Source organism: Choloepus didactylus, chromosome Y (assembly GCF_015220235.1).
Source record: "Choloepus didactylus isolate mChoDid1 chromosome Y, mChoDid1.pri, whole genome shotgun sequence".
Classification (NCBI taxonomy): Eukaryota; Metazoa; Chordata; class Mammalia; order Pilosa; family Megalonychidae; genus Choloepus; species Choloepus didactylus.
Window position 1 is genome coordinate 32,984,201 of NC_051335.1, and position 20,417 is coordinate 33,004,617.

Below are 20,417 nucleotides of genomic sequence, written 5' to 3' on the forward strand. Positions count from 1 at the left end.
GGTTGTCATAGGAGGGAAAAACATTAAGTCGCGCGAGATTCCTCCACGGGATTTCGAAGTTAGGAAACAGCAGTGGCGCACGCGCACGGGCCCTCACAACCTCGGGTGGCACGCGGGGTAGGTAGGATAGAGCCCAGAGGAGGGGGAGTAGAGAGTGTTGGTTTGTTGGTTTTTTTTTTTTGGTTTTTTTTTTTTCCACTTCCTTCCCCGTGCAGTGCGCGGGTCTGCGGGTCAGTGGAGGTGCAGAGAGCGGGGCCTGGCTCGGCCTCCCCGGCGCGTGTTGGTGTGCAGCGGGAGCCCTCCGTCTCCAACTCGTGGAGGAGTGCAGCGGGCGTGTGCCCCGGCATTGGAACGTGAGCTCGTGCTCGCCTTTTCCGTTAAACGGTCGACCCCCACGCATACACTCCAGTCCCCTGTTAGTTGGTCTTTGCGCCTCGGCGAGCCCCTCCTCACCCAGCCCCTCCTACTGGACCCCGGCTCCCTCGCCCGCCTGCCCCGCAGCGGTCTGCAGTCAGCTTCGTCCCTGGGGTCCCTGCTTGGGGGCGGAGAAGATGGCTGGTGGACGTCTGCTGTTGGGGGGCGACTTCCTGTCGCCGCCGCCGCTGCCGCCCCTCCCGCCGCCGCCGCCGCTGCCGCCCCTCCCGCCGCCCCCTCCCGAGCCAGTGCTGGAGCAGTGGCGCTATAGCCACGAAAGCGACTGGCAGTGGGCTTTGCGGCGCAGCTTCATCTGCCGGCACCTGCACAGCTATCCCGGGGCTGCCCTCGACCAGCTCCTCGCACTCTCCGCCGCCTGGACCAACCACGTTTTCCTGGGCTGCAGGTGAGGAAGGGATGGGAATCAGGGTCGGGATAGGGACGGGGTGGGGATGGGATTGGTGATGGGGATGAGGGCGTGGAGGCTGCAGATTCGGAGGTGCTGGAGGACACCAGAGGGCTCACTACTGGGCTGAAGGTGGCCCGATCGAGGTGGCAGGGGATCGCGGGAGCAGCCCCTCCAGGACCAGGGATAGAGATAGGGCAGCGCCTGGAAGAGGGTTATTGAGGGGTGGTCGTTGTGGTGGTGGTGGTGGAGGGCGGAGGAGATGATGTATAGCAGAGTCCCAGACCTGGGCAGGGCCTTCCAAGGATGCGGTATCCGCAGAGAATATTCCACAGTCGGGGCTGCAAGGGCCTGCGGGGGGGGGGGGAGGGGAGAGGACCCTGCGGCTCTAATCCTAGCCTCTTTCTGAGCACTGTCTTCTTCCATTGCGTTTAAATAAAACACCACCCTCTACTTAGCCCCCCAGCTGAGTCTTACTGTCTTCTCCTGGGGAGGCGGTTTGTGTGAAGTCTCTGAGCCGCAGGGTCCGCCTGGCTGGTAGATTTGCGCATATTGTGTCTGGACTCAAACAAAGAAATGGATGTATCTACTGTAAAAACGGATTGCCTTCCTTTACCCTAAATAGAATAAGAATTAACATTTAGCCTCTGGGTGAGGTTTTAGTTTACTGTTTTGTTTTTTGTTGTTGTTTTGTTTTGTTTTCCTTTCTTAGAACCTGGTGCATTCAGAACAGGCCTCTTTGAAAGCTCGTTGCATTCAATGGAGACTGCAGTGTGGTTCCAACGCATTTTTTAAAAACAGGCTACTTGGATCTCTGTCCTTCAGAACCCCCAAATCGGCTCTATACTAGACTCCTCATTCTTTTGATAGACTGGGAGGCTTCTTATTTTTGACACTTCTGCCTCACAGTGAGTTTTTTATAAGGAAGGATGAGAAATTCTGGAAAATGATGAGATCAGATTCAGCCAATTCAATTCCAGGAATGACTGTAACAGATACGAAAAGTACAATTGTCCACTCCTTCCGTTAATTTTTGAACATGGCATTAAGTGTGATACCTGGCTTTGCTCTCATCGCAAATATTTATTTTCTCTAACTTCTCTAGGTTAGCATAATTTCTACCTCCAGGGAGAATGAATTTCACTGGAGGAATTGGTTGCAACTGGGGAAGCCTCAGTAATTAATCATATCAGATCAATTTAATTGACCTAAGCCTAACAATGTTCTTGCCATTGAAAAGGTGCCTTTATCCTGTAATCATAGGTCTCCTTACTATCACAGAAGGCCATGGGGAATCTGAATCCTAAAAACAAATAAATAAATTTATGTGGGGGAGGGGAATAACCATCCTCTGTGTTAATCATCTTACCTTCCCACTAGAATGTAAGCTCCTCTGGGGCAAGGGCTTTTGCTTTCTTGATCATCTCTATGCCTAGAAGAGTGCCTGCTGCATAATGACTGCTCAGTAAGTGTGTGTGGATTGAATGACTGTATAGCTCTATAATGTACAAAACATGTAAAATATTTATGATTTCATTTAATACAGTAACCTTGGGAATTAGGTGGTGTCTCATTTTTCTAGCGAAAGCAGTGAAGGCTGAAAAGTTAGGTGACTTGTCCAAGGTCCCACAGTTGGGGCTAGGACCTAGGTCTTCTGATGTCAATACTGATGCTCTTTCTACTGAGACACAGCTGCCACATTTGAGAAGGATAAACCAGGAGTGAAAGCAATTAACTGACACAAACCACATCAGCATATCTCAGGATTTCATTCAAAGATCAGCAGCTTTGACAATAACCAGGGCATTGGTAGTCAGTGTTAATAGCTCATGCACCCACACTGTTTTTTCTCTGTGTGCTGCTACATATATTATATGTACTGTGGTCATCATGGTACATTGTAGTTAAGTCAGGTCAGTAGAATTGCCTTAAGATTATCAAGTAGCTTAACTGAAAAGTAATGCTTGAATTATATCTGGCAATTTAAATATAGGAGAAAGGGAAGGGGCAATAAAGAACCTTGAAAGCTAGGGGCCAAATGCAGTCTCCCACTTAAGGCAGGCTTTATGTTAGCTGTTGTCTTCAGGTAGGTGAAGATCTATATTGCAATACCTGATGTTGACTTTGGCAGAGCTCTTGTTTTCTACACTCCTATTTTTTCTCAAGAGAGCTGCAGAGTACATGGTTAAATAGCCCTTTCTAAACTCAAGTTGTTAATATGTTGTTCAAGGTTCATCATTGACTTTTGAAACAGGTTGTGAACGGTAGCAAAAAGGGGACTCTGCACTTTTCCCCCTCTGACACGACTTTCTGGGTTCCATTTTAGTTGGGGCTGAAATAACTCCTGGGTCAAGGATATCTCTGAAAATTCCGTGATCATAAGACCAAGCCAGGAGGAGCTCAGGTGTCCAGAGAGGCAAACCATGTTTCATCCCTTTCAGTGATAGTGGCGATTTCCCCAGAACAAGTTTGAATATCTTCTTATGACTTTATAACAGTGGTACTCAAACTTAGAGAGCATCAGAATCGCCTGTAAGGCTTGTTAAAACAGATGACTGGGCTCCACCCCTAGGGCTTCTGATTCAGGAGGTTTGAGGTGGGGCCTGAAAATTTGTGTTTCTAGCAAGTTCCCAGGAGATGCTGATGTCGTTCATTCGGGGCCTAACTCTGAGAATCGCTGCTTTATAGCACAACATAAAGCAGTATTTTCCCATCTTTTTGATCATTTTTTTCCTTCATAGTCCAGGCAACCAGGAAGCCCAAATAGCTGAAATTGTGTCTCTTCACCTTTTCATTTGTTTTTCATAAAAGTAAACAACCTGTTAAGAATTTTTTTCTGCAAGCAATATCTAATATATATCATGTGGCTAATGAAAAATTAGTACAGTCTTCTAATCAACTACAACTACAGAACTTAAATAATTGTTCATATGAACTTCTAGGGAACTATGCAAGTTTTACCTAAAAATTTGTAGACAGTATATAATAAAGCAGGATGTTTGGTTAACTGGAGCATTCTGCTTTCCAGTCATTCTTGATAAATAGGAGTAGAAGCAGAATCCTGGCCTATTCAACTTAGATGAGACATTAATTAATAAGGAAAATATATCTTAAAATGAAACCAGCTTTGCTATCTTGATTATTTGTCTCTTCTGATCCCTCATAAATAGGAGACTGGTTTTTGAAAGGTAAATCCTGGCTGGGTTCATGTCGTGAAACTAACTTCACATATTAGTTAGAGTGCATAAGTCACCAGCTATTGAAGTGTAGGTGGGAGCTTTTGAAAGATTTATCAATAATCTGGTTATGTTATTCACTTGGGACATTAGGAGCCATGAATACTTTAGAATAAATAATTTTTAGAATTGGAAACCCTGAACTTTACTTAATATTTAAACCTCAGCTTTTTTATTTGGACCCACTGGAGCTGTTTAATATATTTTAAACCTATTTTGTAAGCATCTGTTAACTGAATATTTAATTCCAGATGCCATTGTATATTGTAATGGTTTATGTTCTCATGTATGCACCCATGTATGTGTCGGAGAGTGTAAGATTCATTAATACAGATGTCTTTGTCCATTAAAAATAATCTTTTGTATATTAGGCATGGTGGGACAATTGTATGATGTTGGGGATTGAATTATATCCCCCACAAAAGGCATGTTCAGGTCTCAACCCCTAGTCCCGTGGGTGTGAACTCATTTGTAAATAGGACCTTTGAAGATGTCAGTCAAGGTGTGCCTAAACTGAATGAGTGTGGGTCTCAATCCAATATGATTGAAGTCCTTATAAGCACAGGAAATTGGACACAGAAGGAGAAGCCATGGGGGCAGCCAGAAGCTGGAAGTCAAGTGAACCAGGAGGAGAAAGAAGACAAGACCATGTGCATTGCCATGTGACAGAAAAGCCAAGGACCAAGGATCGCCAGCAGCCAGCCCCAGATTGCCACAGTCTTCAGGGAGAAAGCATTGCCTTGCTGATGCCTTAATTTTGGACTTCTCCTAACCTCAAAACCGTGAGCCAACAAATTCCCACTGTTTAAGCCAATCCGTTGTATGCTATTTGTTTTATCAGTTGGGAAACTAAAACAATTTTTGGTGCCAGAAAGTGTGGTGCTGCTATGATGAATACTTAAGAATAAGGAAATGGCTTTGGAATTTGTTAGTGGGTAGAGGCTGGAAGAAATGGGAGGTACTTGACAGGAAAAGCCTAAATTCCTTCAAATGAACTGTCAGTAGAAATATGGATATTAAAGGTATTTCCAGTGGGGCCTTAGAAGGAAATGATGATTGTATTATTAGAAACCGGAGGAAAGGTGATCCTTGTATAAAGTGGCAGAGAACTTGGTGAAGTTGTATGCTGATGTTGGATGGAAGGCAGAACTTGAAAGCGATTCATTTGGATATTTAGCTGAGGAGATTTCCAAGCTATAAGTAGAAGTTGCGGCCTGGTTTCTCCTTGCAGCTTATAGTTAAGTGTGAGAGGAAAGCTGAGAATTAAACTCTTAAGCACAGAGGGACCAGAAACTAATGATATTGAAAATTCTCAGCCTATCCAGGTAGTGGCTCTATCTGGGACCAAAAGCGGCTCTATTAGAGACCTCCCTGAGCTTTCAGGAAGTAAGTCCCCAGAGGACAGGGTTCCACGTGAGTTTAACTGAACAACCTTTTGCTAAGAGCCTGTGGCAGAACATGGATCCAATCAGCCATTTCAGTGGAAGTCAGGATTGGAGATTCAGTTATCCAGGAAGGATCTGTGGAAGGTTCTATTGTCCGATGGTTTGGACCTGCTTGTACTGCATGCAAAGCCAACAGGATATTTGTAAAATTTGTATGAGCAGGACCACTGCCAGCCTGCACTAAAAGAGACAAGTTGAAGGAAGAATGCTTCAAGGGCAGGACCATGGAAGCAAAGGTCTGGACCCAAAAGATCTCTTCAGGCCAAGAGGGCAGGCCCACCCACGTGTATGGAAAGGGCAGGTCTGTCCCTGCACTTGGAGCAGGCAGGCCATCTGCCCCGCTGCTTGGAGGGGGGCAGGCCCTGTGCCCCGTTGTTCAGGGAGAGTGCTACCACCCTAATGCTCAGAGAGGGTGGAGACTTCACCCTAGTGTTCTAGGAGAGCTTGGCTGCTGTGCCAGTGGTTGGAAGGGTTGGGTCTGCTTCCCATCAGGCCCAAAGGACAAAACATCAATCCATAGATGACGTTCAGACCTTTAAATCTAATGGAGTTTGCTCTGCTTGGTTTCAAACTTGTTTGGGACCCACGACCCCTGTTTTCCTTTCGATTTCTCTCTTCCAATATGGGAATGTTTATCCTATGCCTGTCCTGCCATTGTATATTGGAAGCAGATAATTTGTTTTCTGGGTTTCACAGGTCGATCAGACAGGAATCTTGCCCCAGGATGGATCATCTCCATAACCGATTTTGATGAGACTTTGTACTTAGCATTGTTACTGAAATGACTTAAGGTTCTTAGGATGTTGTGATGGAATGAGTGTATTTTGCATGTGGGAAGAACATGTCTTTTGGGGGTTCAGAGGGCAGACTGTTTGGGATTGAATCATGTCCTCCACAAAAGGCATATTCTGCTCCCAACCCCTGGCCTTGTGGGTGTGAACCCATTTGTGACTAGGACCTCTGAAGGTGTTAAAGTGTGCCCAAACTGAATGAGGGTGGGCTTCGATCCAATGTGGCTGAAGTCCTTATAAGCAAAGGAAATTGGACATAGAAGGAGAAGCTACGAGAAGCAGTCAGAAGCTGGAAGTTAACTGAACCTGGAGGAGCAAGAAGAGGACACGACCATGTACATTGCCATGTGACAGAAAAGCCAAGGACCAAGGATCGCCAGCAGCCAGCCCCACATTGCCACAGTCTTCAGGGAGAAAGCATCACCTTGCTGAGGCCTTGGGTTTGGACTTCTCCTAACCTCAAAACTGTGAGCCAATAAATTCCCATTGTTTAAGCCAACCCATTACATGGTATTTGTTTTAGCAGCTGGGAAACGAAAGCAGATGGCATCCTGGTTTCCAAAAGCTCAGTATATTATAAGCTCCCTTTGAGAACTGTAAAGACCTGTTGAGTCTGAGCATTTCTTTTCTGAGCATTTCTAACCAAATAGGTTAGTTAACAGACAAATACAGAATATGTGTGCATCTTAAAGTTATTACATTAGATTTACCTTAATGATACTTTACATCATGGTCCCTCCATAAAATAGAATACTGTATAGGCATTAAAACTCATGTGGTAATGACATGGGGAAAATGCTTGTGATACAGTAAATTAAAAACAAAAAACCCCTTCCAGATCGCAAATCAACACAGATGGTCTAATAATGACATTTTTTCAGGGGTGGTGGTGGTAGTGATGGTGGTGGTAGAGGTAGAGAAATCATAGAAAAAGGAATAAAAGGTAAACTCCAAAACATTAAAGAAGTTATCAGGGGTTGGTATTGGAGGTGCTTTTCTTTGTGGGTTTTCTAAATTTTCTGAAATAAAGGTTTACTTTTAAATACATTATGAAAAAAATACCCCGTGGAAAACTGAGTAATGAAAATTCTGCCACCTTGGCTTATTTCAGGTTTGTGGAACCAGTTCTTTATTCCTGGATAGCTACTCTCTGGAGAACTTTAGAAATAGGAATGAAATCCTAGTGGCCTTATTAAAGACTCTTCATTATTATAAGTACTGTTCTTTAACTAGAAAAGTGTTAAGTACTAGCCTGTCTTTTCCATTAAATTGCTCAGGCTGGTTGGGCTTCTTTAGTGTTAGGGCTTCCTAATAAAGGACCTAGAAGCTGACTGTGGTGGCAGCCTACGCAAAGGTTTATTTTTATAGCCTATGGGCAATGTTTCATTTTGTGGCAGACATAATGAATAAGGAACAGTAAGTAGGAATAATCATTACTAATGCCGGAAGAAAACTCGGAGAGAGTGCCTATGGAGTGAGCAGCTAATGCATCCATCGTGCAGGCACGCTGTATGATATACATGTCATTTATATTTGCACATCATGTTTGGAATCAGATTTGAAGGTCTGGAGAGCAATTTTGACTGAAATTCAAAGTGAGTGGCTTAGTTGCAGTACCAGTTTTGGTAGCAAAGGTGGTATGACCAGTTTTAAGATTTGTAGGCGTCATCTCACTTTCATATTCTTTTGCTTTCATTTCATAGCCTTGGAAATTGGACTCCCAAATCGGAATGGAAGTGGGATATAGAATGTCTGACATTTTAGGCTATGCTTTCCAAAGTTAAGATAATAGTAAATGAAAATAAAGGTACTCTTGGTTTTTAAACACTGGTGTTAGAAGCAGCAGCAGCAGCTATCAGTAGAAGTACAGGTTGCAACTGAGCTAGCTTCTGGTAAGCTGTCAGGGAAGGCCACCAAGTGTGACTGCTCTGTAAGGAAAGATATCTGATGGGTATAGAACCTTTTGTGCTGAAAATGGAAAATGTTAACCTTCTTTCACATTCAGAAACTATTCAAATAAAGTTGTGATAGTTTCTCACTTTCAGACTTTCTTCCCAAATGCCACTAGGAGTCTCTATTGGTCACAGGCCTGGCAAGGCTCTGAAGGTAGGAAGAGCATGACAGGTCTCCATGATAACAAAAACTTACTTCACTTGAGCCTGTGTTTTTGTTTCTCTGCAGTAAAATGATATTCCATCAATCAGCCAATCTGCTTCATAGGAGCTATTTTTAAAAGTGGGTCTTTTAAAACTTTTTATTATGGAAAATTTCAAACAAACACAAAAGTAGAGAGAAGAGTTTAATGAACTCCCAGGTACCCATCACTCAGCTTCAGCAATTATCAATAGTCTGTCATGCTCTCCTTGTTTCATCTCTCCTGTCCCCAGATTTTTGTGGGAGGTGGTCTGGAGTATATTGAAAATCCTGGCATCATTTCACCTACAAATGTTTCAAGATTTTAAAAAGTAGAGTCACAATACCATTATTCACACTCAACACAATTAAGAGTAATTTCTTAATATCATCCAATGTTTAGTCCTTGTTCAGTTTTCTCCATTTGTCTCAAAAGTACCTTTTTTTACAGTTGGTTTGTCTGATTCAGGAGCCAAACAAGTTTCACGTATTGCATTTGATTGATCTGTCTCCTTTAACCTGTAAAAAGTGTTCCCTCTCTCCTTTTATTTTCATGCTTTTTATTTGATGAAGAAACTGGGTTGTCATATAGTGGCTTCCTTCATTCTGGAGTTGACAGATTATGCCCTTGCGGTGGTATATAACGTGTTTCTCTTTCCCCCAAATTTCCTATAAACTTGGAGTTAGGGGCTTGATTAAATTTCAGGTTCAATTATTTGGAGGCCAAGAATAGTTGATAGTGCTGTGAATGTCCCATTGTATCACCTTCAGAGTCACATGTTTGGTTGTCCCACTTTTAGTGATATTAAGATTATAAAGTCCCCCATCAACTTTTTAAATTGAAATTTTTATTGAAATAATTGTGGATTCCCATGCAGTTTTAGGAAATAATACAGAGAAATACCCTGTATTCTTTTCTGGTTCCCCCGATGGTAACCTTTTGCAAAATTATAGTGTAATATCACAGCCAGGATAATGACATTGTTATAATCCACTGTTCTTATTCTTATTCCCCCAGTTTTACTTGTACTTAAAAATTTTTATTTATTGTTTTTAAATTTTTTGATAAAGTTTAAAAATTTAATGTAAATTTCTTCTACACAATTTATCATATGTGTTGATTCGTGTGTCCCCCACTACAGTCAAGATACTGAACAGTTCTCATGCTACAAGTGTCCCTTATGTTGCCCTTTTATAACTGCACCCACCTCCCTCCCTCCCATATACAACATTGCATGTTTTGATAACTTAGTATAGTGTTCCACGTTGTGTATGTACCAAAGTTTAACCATTCACCTATTGAAGGACATCTGGGTTGTTTCCAGTTTTGAGCCATTATGAGTAAAGCTGCTATGAACATTCACGTCCAGGTTTTTGTATAAATGTAGGTTTTCACATCTCTGGGATAAATACCCAAGAGTGCAGTTGCTGGATCATATGGTAACTGCTTGTTTAATGCTGTAAGAAACTGCTAGATTGTTTTCCCGAGCGACTGTACCATTTTACTTCCCCACCAGCAATGTATGAGTGATCCAGTTTCTCTGCATCCTTGCCAGCATTCACTGTTGCCACTGTTTTATTTTAGCCATTCTTAGAGGTGTGTAGTGAGATCTCACGATGGTTTTAACTGGCATTCCTCTGAAGTCTAATGATGTTGAACTTTTCATGTGCTTATTTGTCATCTGTATATCCTCTTTAGTGAAATGTTCTGTTCATGTCTGTTCCAGTTTGCTAATGCTGCCATAATGCAAAACACCAGAAATGGATTGGCTTTTATAAAAGGGGTTTTATTTGGTTACACAGTTACAGTCTTAAGGCCATAAAGTGTCCAGGGTAATGCATCAACAATCGGGTACCTTCACTGGAGGATGGCCAATGGTGTCGGAAAACCTCTGTTAGCTGGGAAGGCATGTGGCTGGCATCTGCTCTGGAGTTCTGGTTTCAAAATGGCTTTCTCCCAGGACATTCCTCTCTAGGCTTCAGCTTCTCTCCAAAATGTCACTCTGAGCTGCTCTTGGGGCATTTGTCCTCTCTTAGCTTCTCTGGAGCAAAAGTCTGCTTTCAAAGGCTGTCTCCAAAATGTCTCTGTAAACTGCAGTTCCTCTCTCAGCTCCTGTGCATTCTTCAAAGTGTCCCTCTTGGCTGGAGCAAGCTTGCTCCTGTTTGAGCTTTTATAGGGCTCTAGTAAACTAATCAAGGCCCATGCTGAATGGGTGGGGCCACACCTCTGTGGAAATTATCTAATCAGAGTTATCACCCACAGTTGGATGGGGCACATCTCCATGGAAACAACCTAATCCAAATGTTCCAACATAATCAACACTAATATGTCTGCCCACACAAGATTGTATCAAAGAACATGGCTTTTTCTTGGGGACATAATATATACAAACTGGTATAATGTCTTTTGTCCATTTTCTAATTGGATTTATTATTATTTTTGTTTACTTTTGAGTTTTGAGACATCCTTATATAGATACTAGTATCTGTATACTTTAACTAGATACTAATCTTTTTTTGGATATATGGTTTGCAAATATTTTCTCCCAGCCTGTAAGTTGTCTTTTCATCCTCTAACAGGGTCTTTTTTTAATGCATGTCTTTATTTTATTACTCACCTACCCATACACAGGATAAAGGGGGTGTCAATCACAAGGTTTTTATATAGTTATATAATTTTATATAGGTTTTACATAGTTATACAATCATTATTAAAGATCAAGGCTATTGGATTGCTGTTCAACAATTTCAGTTGTTTTCTTCTGGCTATTCTAAGACACTAGAAACTAAAAAGAAATGTCTATATGAGTCAGTAGTCATAATCATTTGTTAAGTCCTAACTTCTCAATTACACCTCCTCCCTCTCATTTGATCATTCTCTCAATCTTCAGGGATATCTGGGCAATGACCATTCTAACGTCTTTGTGCTGAAAAGGGGTGTTTTCATTATGGGGTAGAGGAATGAAACTGTTTGATGTTCTTGGGGAGACTGGTACCTCTGGCTTCAGGGCTTATCTAGCATAGGAGCTGTCTGGAGGCTTTAAGTTTCTGAAAAAATAATAGGTAAAACTTTTATAGAGTCTTAGATAGAGCCCAGGGTATTCTCTAGGGTTTTCAGGAATGCTGTTGGTTGGGGCTTGGCATACTGTGGCAATTTGCAATATCTGGATGAAGCTTGCATAAGAGTAACCTCCAGAATGACCTCTCAACTCTATATGAAATCTCTCAGCCACTGAAACTTTATTTTGTTTCATTTCTCTTCCCCTTTTTGGTCAAGAAGACATTGTCAATCCCACGATGCCAGGGCCAAGCTCATCCCTGGGAGTCATGTCCCACATAGCAGGGAGGGTAGTGGGTTTATTTGTAGAATTTGGGTTAGAGAGAGAGGCCATATCTTCACAGGGTCTTTTGAGAGCAGAAGTTTTAAATTTTGATGAAGTCCATTTGATTAATTTTTCCTTTTGTGGATCATGCTTTTGGTTTCGTCTAAAAACTGTTTGCCTAGCTCTAGATCCTCAAGATTTTCTCCTGTTTTTTTTCCCCTAAAAGCTTTAACAGTTTTATATTTTACATTTAAGTCTGTGATGGATTTTAAGTTAATTTTTGTATAAGATGTGAGGTTCACTTTTTTAACTTATGGATGTACAATTGCTCCCGCACCACTTGTTGAAAAGGCTATCCTTCCTCCACTGAATTGCTTTTGCGTCTTTGTCACAATCATTTGAGCATATTTGTGTTGGCCTATGTGCCGGTTTGAGTGTATTGTGTCCCCCAAATGCCATTATCTTTGTAGTCTTGTGTGGGGCAGAAGTTTTGGTGTTGGTTAGATTTGCTTGGAGTGTGCCCCACCCAGCTGTGGGAGATAATTTTGATGAGATGTTCCCATGGAGGCGTGGCCCCACCCATTCGGGGTGGGCCTTGATTGGTGGAGCTATATAAATGAGCTGACTCAAAGAGAGAAAAGAGAGTGCAGCTGGGAGTGATGTTTTGAAGAGAAGCAAGCAAGCTAGAAAGGAATGTCCTGGGAGAAAGCCGTTTTGAGGCCGGAGCTTTGGAGCAGACGCCAGCTGCCTTCCTAGCTAACAGAGGTTTTCCGGACACCACTGGCCGTCCTCCGGTGAAGGTACCCGATTGCTGAGGTGTTACCTTGGATGCTTTGTGGCCTTAAGACTGTAACTGTGTAGTGAAATAAACCCCCGTTTTATAAAAGCCTATCCATCTCTGGTGTTTTGCATTCTGCAGCATTAGCAAACTAGGACAGTCTATTTCTGGGTTCTTCCCCACCAACTTTTCTCCTAATAGTTTCAGCAGCCATTGATGATCATTGCCTGGATTTATTATTTCATTATGCATTGCATAATGGTAGTAGCCCATCATTCATTTATTAGCTGGAATGCTGCTGTAAAAGAGATTTTTCCCTCATCAACTTTTTGGTTGCTCTGAGATACAGTCTGTACAGGAAAATGCAAGATAAATGCTTGCTTTCATCCTTTAATACTTCTTTCAGAATAATGACTTGATTCCTTACCATCCTCTCCAAAGGTGACCCCTAATGAGCTTTGAAGTAGCATTATGAACTCATGGATTTTTAAAATATTTGTTGTGTTTTGTTCAGTCCATGTCGGTTATTATCCGTATACTCAGATTGGCTCACTTTTGCCTGTTGGAGTCTCCAAATTGACTTCTTATTCCTTTTGACACAACCCTGTGGTCTTTGACAGTTTTCTTTTTTCCAGGCACAAGAAGATCTCCCAGGCCCATCTTAATAACATTTCCTGCTCCTGACCTGGGATCAGCCATTTCTCTAAGGACCCTGATTCCTTTTAGTGGGAAATGATAAGAGACTGCAATCTGGACATTAACAACCCAGCAACTCTTAACATTCTTATTACTTCTAGGCCTTTTCACTGGACCAAGCGAGAGTTATTTATCTTTCTCTATATGCATGCATAGAAATATATAGAGAGAAATATTTAAATTAGAGAAAAATCATGAGTTTATACTGATATTTTCAGTTCAAATTAAAGATAAGGTCTTTCCTTAAATTTCTTGATTTTATATTTGTATGTCTTCTGTTTATGCTGAAAAAGTTTGATCCCTAATAATAGTAACATAATTACTCACTTGATAGGGGAAAAATATGATAGGTAAAAAGTTTTAGGGTATATTCTTCAGTTTTATGTCTAAGTTACTCGGGTGATAAGGTCCTATGGGGGCAATTGTAAGACTGGCTCATTTAGAAGCTTTAAAAACAGCAACAACATTATCTGTTTTAACTGTAGATTATATTGATTTAAATAGGTACAGTCCACGCTTGATGGAAAAAATTCTCCAAATGGCTGAAGGTATCGATATTGGGGACATGCCTTCATATGATCTGATGCTGTCCAAGCCCTCCAAAGGTCAAAAACGCCACCTCTCAACATGTGATGGTGAGTATACTCTTTTCTGAAAGGTGGGATTTGAAGAAATACCATTTTTTTTACTGCTATGAATGTGATATATGATTTTAAATAGTGTTCAGTCTTACACAAATGGAAAAGAGTTTTAAGTTTCGGTTATTTATGGTTTGTGTGTGTGTGTGTATGTGTGTGTGTTTTGAGGATGCTAACTAGAACTAAAATTAAGAATACCAAAGTAAGACTATAATGTTATTCTTGAAGTCCATACCATGGTACCTCCCTCTAAATAGAACAGTTTTCTACTGTGATTATTTTGCTATCTAAGTAGCTAAATCCTCTTAGGTCCAAGATGGACCAGTTTTTTACTGAACAGGTTATAGGGAGGAAGCTCTAGTGTTTGGTATAGCCTCAACAGAGAGTTCTTCCACAGCTTTACATTTGATATCTCCCATAACTCATTGGATCCCAGCCATTGTTTCTTCTAGACATAAAATATAACAGACACCCTTTTGTGCAGACTAGGTCAGAACTAAGATTTTGAGGTCAAAAACCTTTGGAATCTTTTGGTGATTACTTTTATTTGATTTTTAGTCACAACTAGGTAAAACGCCATTCACTTCTGATTCAAAAGAGGAAGGGTTTGTAAAATGCCTCCGGTCATCATCTCTGTTGCTTTAGAGCCATCTGTTCCACTTGCAATCCATAAGACGTGCTCTTTTCCGTAAGAAGTGCCCTTTGCAGCATAGGTGATATGAGATTGTACTGGAACAACCTCTTACTCCGAGTACACTTCACCTGTGCTTTAACTCATTAGATGCAAAAGCATCTACCAGTCATGCATGGTGGTGACCTGCATACTTGATTCAATGGCATATTTCCTAACAAGAGTCTTCCCTTACGTGTGGAAAGATGGGGAACATCCCTCCTTATGCTGAAATCTTACATTGATATTTGAGTCCCCTCACCTAAAAAGACCTGAAGTTTCTGTGATGGGGAAGTTTCTTGTACCAACAATGCAGCTTGCAAATGATATGGTTGGTACTATTTTCCTGCTTGGTTCTTTTGAAATATTCCCTTTTTAATGAATTGTAAATTTCACTCATTCTATAGGTCAAAATCCTCCTAAAAAGCAAGCCGGTTCCAAATTCCATGCGAGACCTCGTTTTGAGCCTGTACATTTTGTAGCTAGTAGTTCAAAAGATGAAAGACAGGAAGATCCTTATGGTTCTCAAACAAAAGAGGTAAATGAACAAACACATTTTGCCAGCATGCCAAGAGACATCTACCAAGATTATACTCAAGACTCTTTCAGTATACAAGATGGGAATTCTCAGTATTGTGATTCATCAGGATTTATTTTCACCAAAGACAAGCCTGTGACAGCCAACATGTATTTTGACAGTGGGAACCCTGCCCCAAGCAGCACGTCACAACAGGCAAACTCTCAGTCAGCTCCTGAACCTTCACCATCACAGACATTTCCTGAGTCAGTGGTAGCTGAGAAGCAGTATTTTATTGAAAAATTAACAGCGACCATCTGGAAGAATCTTTCTAATCCAGAGATGACTTCTGGATCTGATAAAATTAATTATACATATATGCTAACTCGTTGTATTCAGGCATGTAAGACAAATCCTGAGTATATATATGCTCCTTTAAAAGAAATCCCTCCTGCTGACATCCCCAAAAATAAAAAACTTCTAACAGATGGTTACGCTTGCGAAGTTAGATGCCAAAATATCTACTTAACTACAGGTTATGCTGGCAGCAAGAACGGGTCCAGGGATCGAGCTACTGAGCTAGCTGTAAAACTCTTGCAGAAACGTATTGAAGTTAGAGTTGTGCGACGGAAATTCAAGCACACAATTGGAGAGGACCTTGTGGTGTGTCAGATTGGCATGCCTTCATATGAGTTTCCTCCAGCTCTAAAACCTCCAGAAGAGTTGGTGGTCCTGGCTAAAGATGCTTCTGGGCAGCCGATTTTTAATGCTTCAGCCAAACACTGGACCAATTTTGTTCTTACAGAAAATGCAAATGATGCTATTGGTATCCTTAACAATTCTGCCTCATACAACAAAATGTCAGTTGAATACAAATATGAGATGATGCCAAATCGCACATGGCGTTGTCGAGTGTTTTTGCAAGATCACTGCTTAGCTGAAGGTTATGGAACCAAAAAAACAAGTAAACATGCAGCTGCTGATGAGGCTTTGAAAATTCTTCAAAAAACACAGCCCACTTACCCATCTGTCAAAAGTTCACAATGCCAAACTGGCTCTTCACCCAGGGGATCCGGAAAGAAGAAAGATATAAAGGATCTTGTTGTTTATGAGAATTCTTCAAATCCTGTGTGCACGCTGAATGACACAGCTCAGTTTAACCGAATGACAGTTGAATACGTCTATGAAAGAATGACAGGCCTCCGGTGGAAATGCAAGGTGATTTTAGAGAGCGAAGTAATTGCAGAAGCAGTTGGAGTGAAGAAAACTGTCAAATATGAAGCTGCTGGGGAAGCTGTGAAGACCCTCAAAAAGACCCAGCCAACTGTCATTAACAACTTGAAGAAAGGAGCTGTTGAAGATGTGATTTCAAGAAATGAAATTCAGGGCCGTTCAGCAGAGGAGGCTTATAAACAACAAATCAGAGAAGACAACATAGGAAATCAGCTGCTGAGAAAGATGGGTTGGACGGGTGGTGGTTTAGGTAAATCTGGCGAGGGAATACGGGAGCCCATTTCGGTCAAAGAGCAGCATAAGCGGGAAGGACTTGGTCTTGATGTTGAGAGGGTAAATAAAATTGCCAAGAGAGATATTGAACAGATCATCAGAAACTATGCCCGCTCTGAGAGCCACACAGATTTGACTTTCTCGACAGAGCTGACTAATGATGAGCGGAAGCAAATACATCAGATTGCTCAGAAGTATGGTCTTAAGAGTAAGTCCCATGGAGTGGGCCATGATAGGTACCTGGTGGTAGGTAGAAAAAGACGGAAGGAAGACTTACTTGATCAGCTCAAACAGGAAGGCCAGGTGGGGCATTATGAGCTTGTTATGCCTCAAGCAAATTGAGATCTTACTAATTTATTTTCTAAATGCCTAAAACTGCTATTTGTGAATCAGAGAAAGAAATGCTACATTTTCTGGTTGCAGAGTATATTCATTCTTAAGATGTTTCACCTTGTTCATTTCATATAGTGCTTTATTAGATCCAGGAACTCAAAGAATTCTCTCCACTTGTTTTAGCTTAATCCAGAAGATATTGTGCAGTTACTGTTTGTGTCTTTGATATTGCTGTGTCCCTCAGATTTTAGTGGTTTGCTCAGGCAAGAACATATACCCAAGTGGAATTTTACTCTCAGAAAAAAATTCTCATTTTAAAGGGCATAGCACAGCAATCTGCAACAATATGTAAAGTTGATATTGACTACAAAAAAAATTGTAGTCTTAATTCCAGAATGACTGAAAATGTCAGATCATTTTGTATTATCTATTTCCATCTTCGTGTGAAGCTAGTTATAGGATGTTTAACAGTAAATTGTGTTGTATGTGTAAATGTCCTTACCAACTAAACGATGTAAAACTTTCTTGAAGTAACTTTAGTGTTCATTTATTTATAACTTCTACCATGTGGTTTTCAGAATATTGGAAGTGATTTACTGTATCTTGTGATATATGGGTTTTAATAAATTCTAGTCTTCATACTGAGAGAGCACTACTTGAGAGAGCAATTGAAAGGATTCAAAAACTGTCCAATTCAATCTGAAGAAAGGAAGCTTGAACTGTTTGTTCTTGGTGCCTTGTAGAGAGACTCACAGCAACTCTCCCTTATAGCTTTCATATGGTTTGGATGTATAGCACATCCAGAGCAACCACAACTGTGGTAGAGCTTGGTAAAAGATTGAAGATACATTGGTGCTTTGATGAAAAGGTCAGTTGACTGGTCCCTCTCTCAAAAAGCTTACTAAACTCCAAAAGCCAACTTTGTAACATATTTAAAACTGCTATTTTTGCTTATTTCTGGAATGTAAAAAAATGTATAAAATGAAATAGTGTATGCTTCCTGAATAAAGAGGAGCTGAAGTTGATCAAAATGGTGGTGTACTTATTTCTGGGTAGCAGCCAAGTAGCAACACTTTGGGTCTTTGGAGAAGGGAAGTAGTATTTGCACAAAATATTTCAACACTAGAGCACATTGATGAATATAATGATTTAGCAGATAGGAAGAGCTAATCAGTCACCCATCGCATTTTTCCCAAGGACTGACATGCTGGCTGCAACCAAATCTCAGGCTGTTCACTTTTACTTGATTTTGTTTTTGTATCTCAGATAAATCAAGTATAACCTCACCTATAAAAGCACAGATGAATATTAATATTGATGAACACCTCCGGTGAAATGCTCTTTGTAACAATTAGGTTGTTTATGGTGTCTAAAATATTTGGCACCATCCTTGACATGTAATTGGCCCATGATAAACAGTAAAGTAATTTCCTTTCCTCTCCTTATTTATATGTGCCATTAGGAGGCTGTCCACTGTAGTTAAATCAATATTTTTAAGATGTAAAGGGATTAACTTTTGCACCTGGATCTCGGTAACTGGTAGTCACCTACAATGACTAGCACAGTGCTTGATATTAACTTTCTGCTACCTTTCTTCCTACAGTATTGTAGACTTCCCTAATGTTGGTAGGAAGAGAAATTGGGTATTTTAACAATGGCAAAGAGAATTAAGCTTCAATCTTTTAAAATTTTATAAGACGTTAAAATTTTTTTCTTTTATCTGCAAGGTTTATTCCAACCTTAAGAATCTGTGGTTCAATTAAAATTAGAAAAGCCAGTCTTCACTTCTCTGTGGCTTTGAAGGAGGGAGCTTAAGGGCATGACATCTTGACTCATTTCTTTCCTCTTTCCACAGTGATTTTTTTTTGGGGGGGGGAAGGTAGGAAAATGTTACATATAATACTGGTTTGATTAGATGAGTCCAACAGAACAGAATAGTAATGTGATTAGAAAGCTCAAATAATTGGGCTGAGAATATACAAATTCGGTTCCCGGATTCGAGGGGCCAGATTTCCTAACTGCTTAGGTCAGCTTTGGTATTGATGCAGAATCAGGGCAAAGTCACTTAAATCTGCTTGAAAATAAAATATGTTGAGATGTGGGATTGGCAAGAATGAATGGCTGCCAACCTTACTGTTCTAGTTTGTCCCCTTTTAGTCGGTTCCTGTGTTTTCCCTTTCTTTGAAATAGCAGCCATTTTTAACCTGACAACTTGGCTATAAAACATGCACAGGTAAATGAGCAGTTTCAAGTTTTATTTGAATTACTTAAATATTAAAATACTGAGGAAGTTCTGCTTTCAGTTAAATGTAGCATTGAGTCTCGTAGATCTACTTCTGATAATTTTTTCCCTGATTACAAAATGAATGGAAATTTCATGCATTCCATTGGGATTCTTTTTTTAGTAGTATACAATGCATTCACTTTGCTATGAGTAACCCCTGAAGCTGGCAATGGGTCCTAAATAAAGGACTCTAATTACAACTTTGGTTCTTCATCATTGCCCCTTCCCTACATCAGCAGGTGCAGGATTGAAGACAAGTTCAAATCTGACAGCCATTTGAAAAGGAACCTCTCACATCCATTTTAGTTAACTTAGTTATAATTACTACATGCAGGCAGTCTGTAGTCTTTGTAAAAAAAATTTTAAGGGGAAAAATGCAAATTAGTGTTCAATGTTCAAATGAATGGTTTGTGGTGCCTTTGACCATGGGTATGATGCTTTGGCGTGTCAGCTTGTCTGTCTTGAGTTTTTAGAAGGGTCATCTTATAAAAGAGATTGGGAATAGTGTTTTTCAGGAGGTGTACAAAAGAAAAGGTTTTAAATCTCTCCATTCCCAATCTCACCTTAAATATTTTCAAGTATGCCCAACAGTGTCAAAATATTTAAGATACTCGGGCCACAGTAGTATGAAAAAGTTAATGTAAAACTCATCCACCAATAAAGATCAATTTAATGTGGTTCTACCTTGAAGCAAAAAATAGGAACTGAGGGAAAATATTAAGCACATGTAAGGAAGTTGCCCCCAGTTGAAATAAATCCATTAATGTAGTCTTCAGTGTAGTACATTTTACTTTATGTACCATGTCTCAAAGGCAGAGGACTTAGCTTAATTTCATTTAGCCCCCAAAAGAAGTACCAAGAGGTGATGAGTTTTCACAAGTATCCTTTTCTCTTTAAAATGAGCTGGGCAAAGGAGAGGCTAGGCCTCCCTGTATTTGTGCCTAAGAGTCTCCTCCTGAATGCCTCTTTGTTGCTCAGATGTGGCCCTCTCTCTCTGGCTAAGCCAACTTGAAAGGTGAAATCACTGCCCTCCCCCCTACGTGGGATCAGACACCCAGGGAAGTGAATCTCCCTGGCAACGTGGAATATGACTCCCGGGGAGGAATGTAGACCCGGCATCGTGGGATGGAGAACATCTTCTTGACCAAAAGGGGGATGTGAAAGGAAATGAAATAAGCTTCAGTGGCAGAGAGATTCCAAAACGAGCCGAGAGATCACTCTGGTGGGCACTCTTACGCACACTTTAG

At 40.9% G+C, this 20,417-nt stretch overlaps 1 protein-coding gene across 2 annotated transcripts; it reads left to right on the top strand.

Moving 5' to 3' along the window:
- Positions 1–215: 215 nt before the first annotated feature.
- NKRF (NFKB repressing factor) lies at positions 216–20,172 on the top strand. Of its 2 annotated transcripts, none has more exons than XM_037822812.1 (3): positions 216–820; positions 13,727–13,857; positions 14,938–20,172. In XM_037822812.1, exons 1-3 carry the CDS (start codon positions 552–554, stop codon positions 16,893–16,895), a joined length of 2,358 nt encoding a protein of 785 aa, XP_037678740.1. In that variant the 5' UTR covers positions 216–551; the 3' UTR covers positions 16,896–20,172. The 2 variants fall into 2 exon arrangements, with proteins under 2 accessions (XP_037678740.1, XP_037678741.1); XM_037822813.1 differs by having other exon boundaries at positions 15,583–20,172.
- Positions 20,173–20,417: the final 245 nt, after the last annotated feature.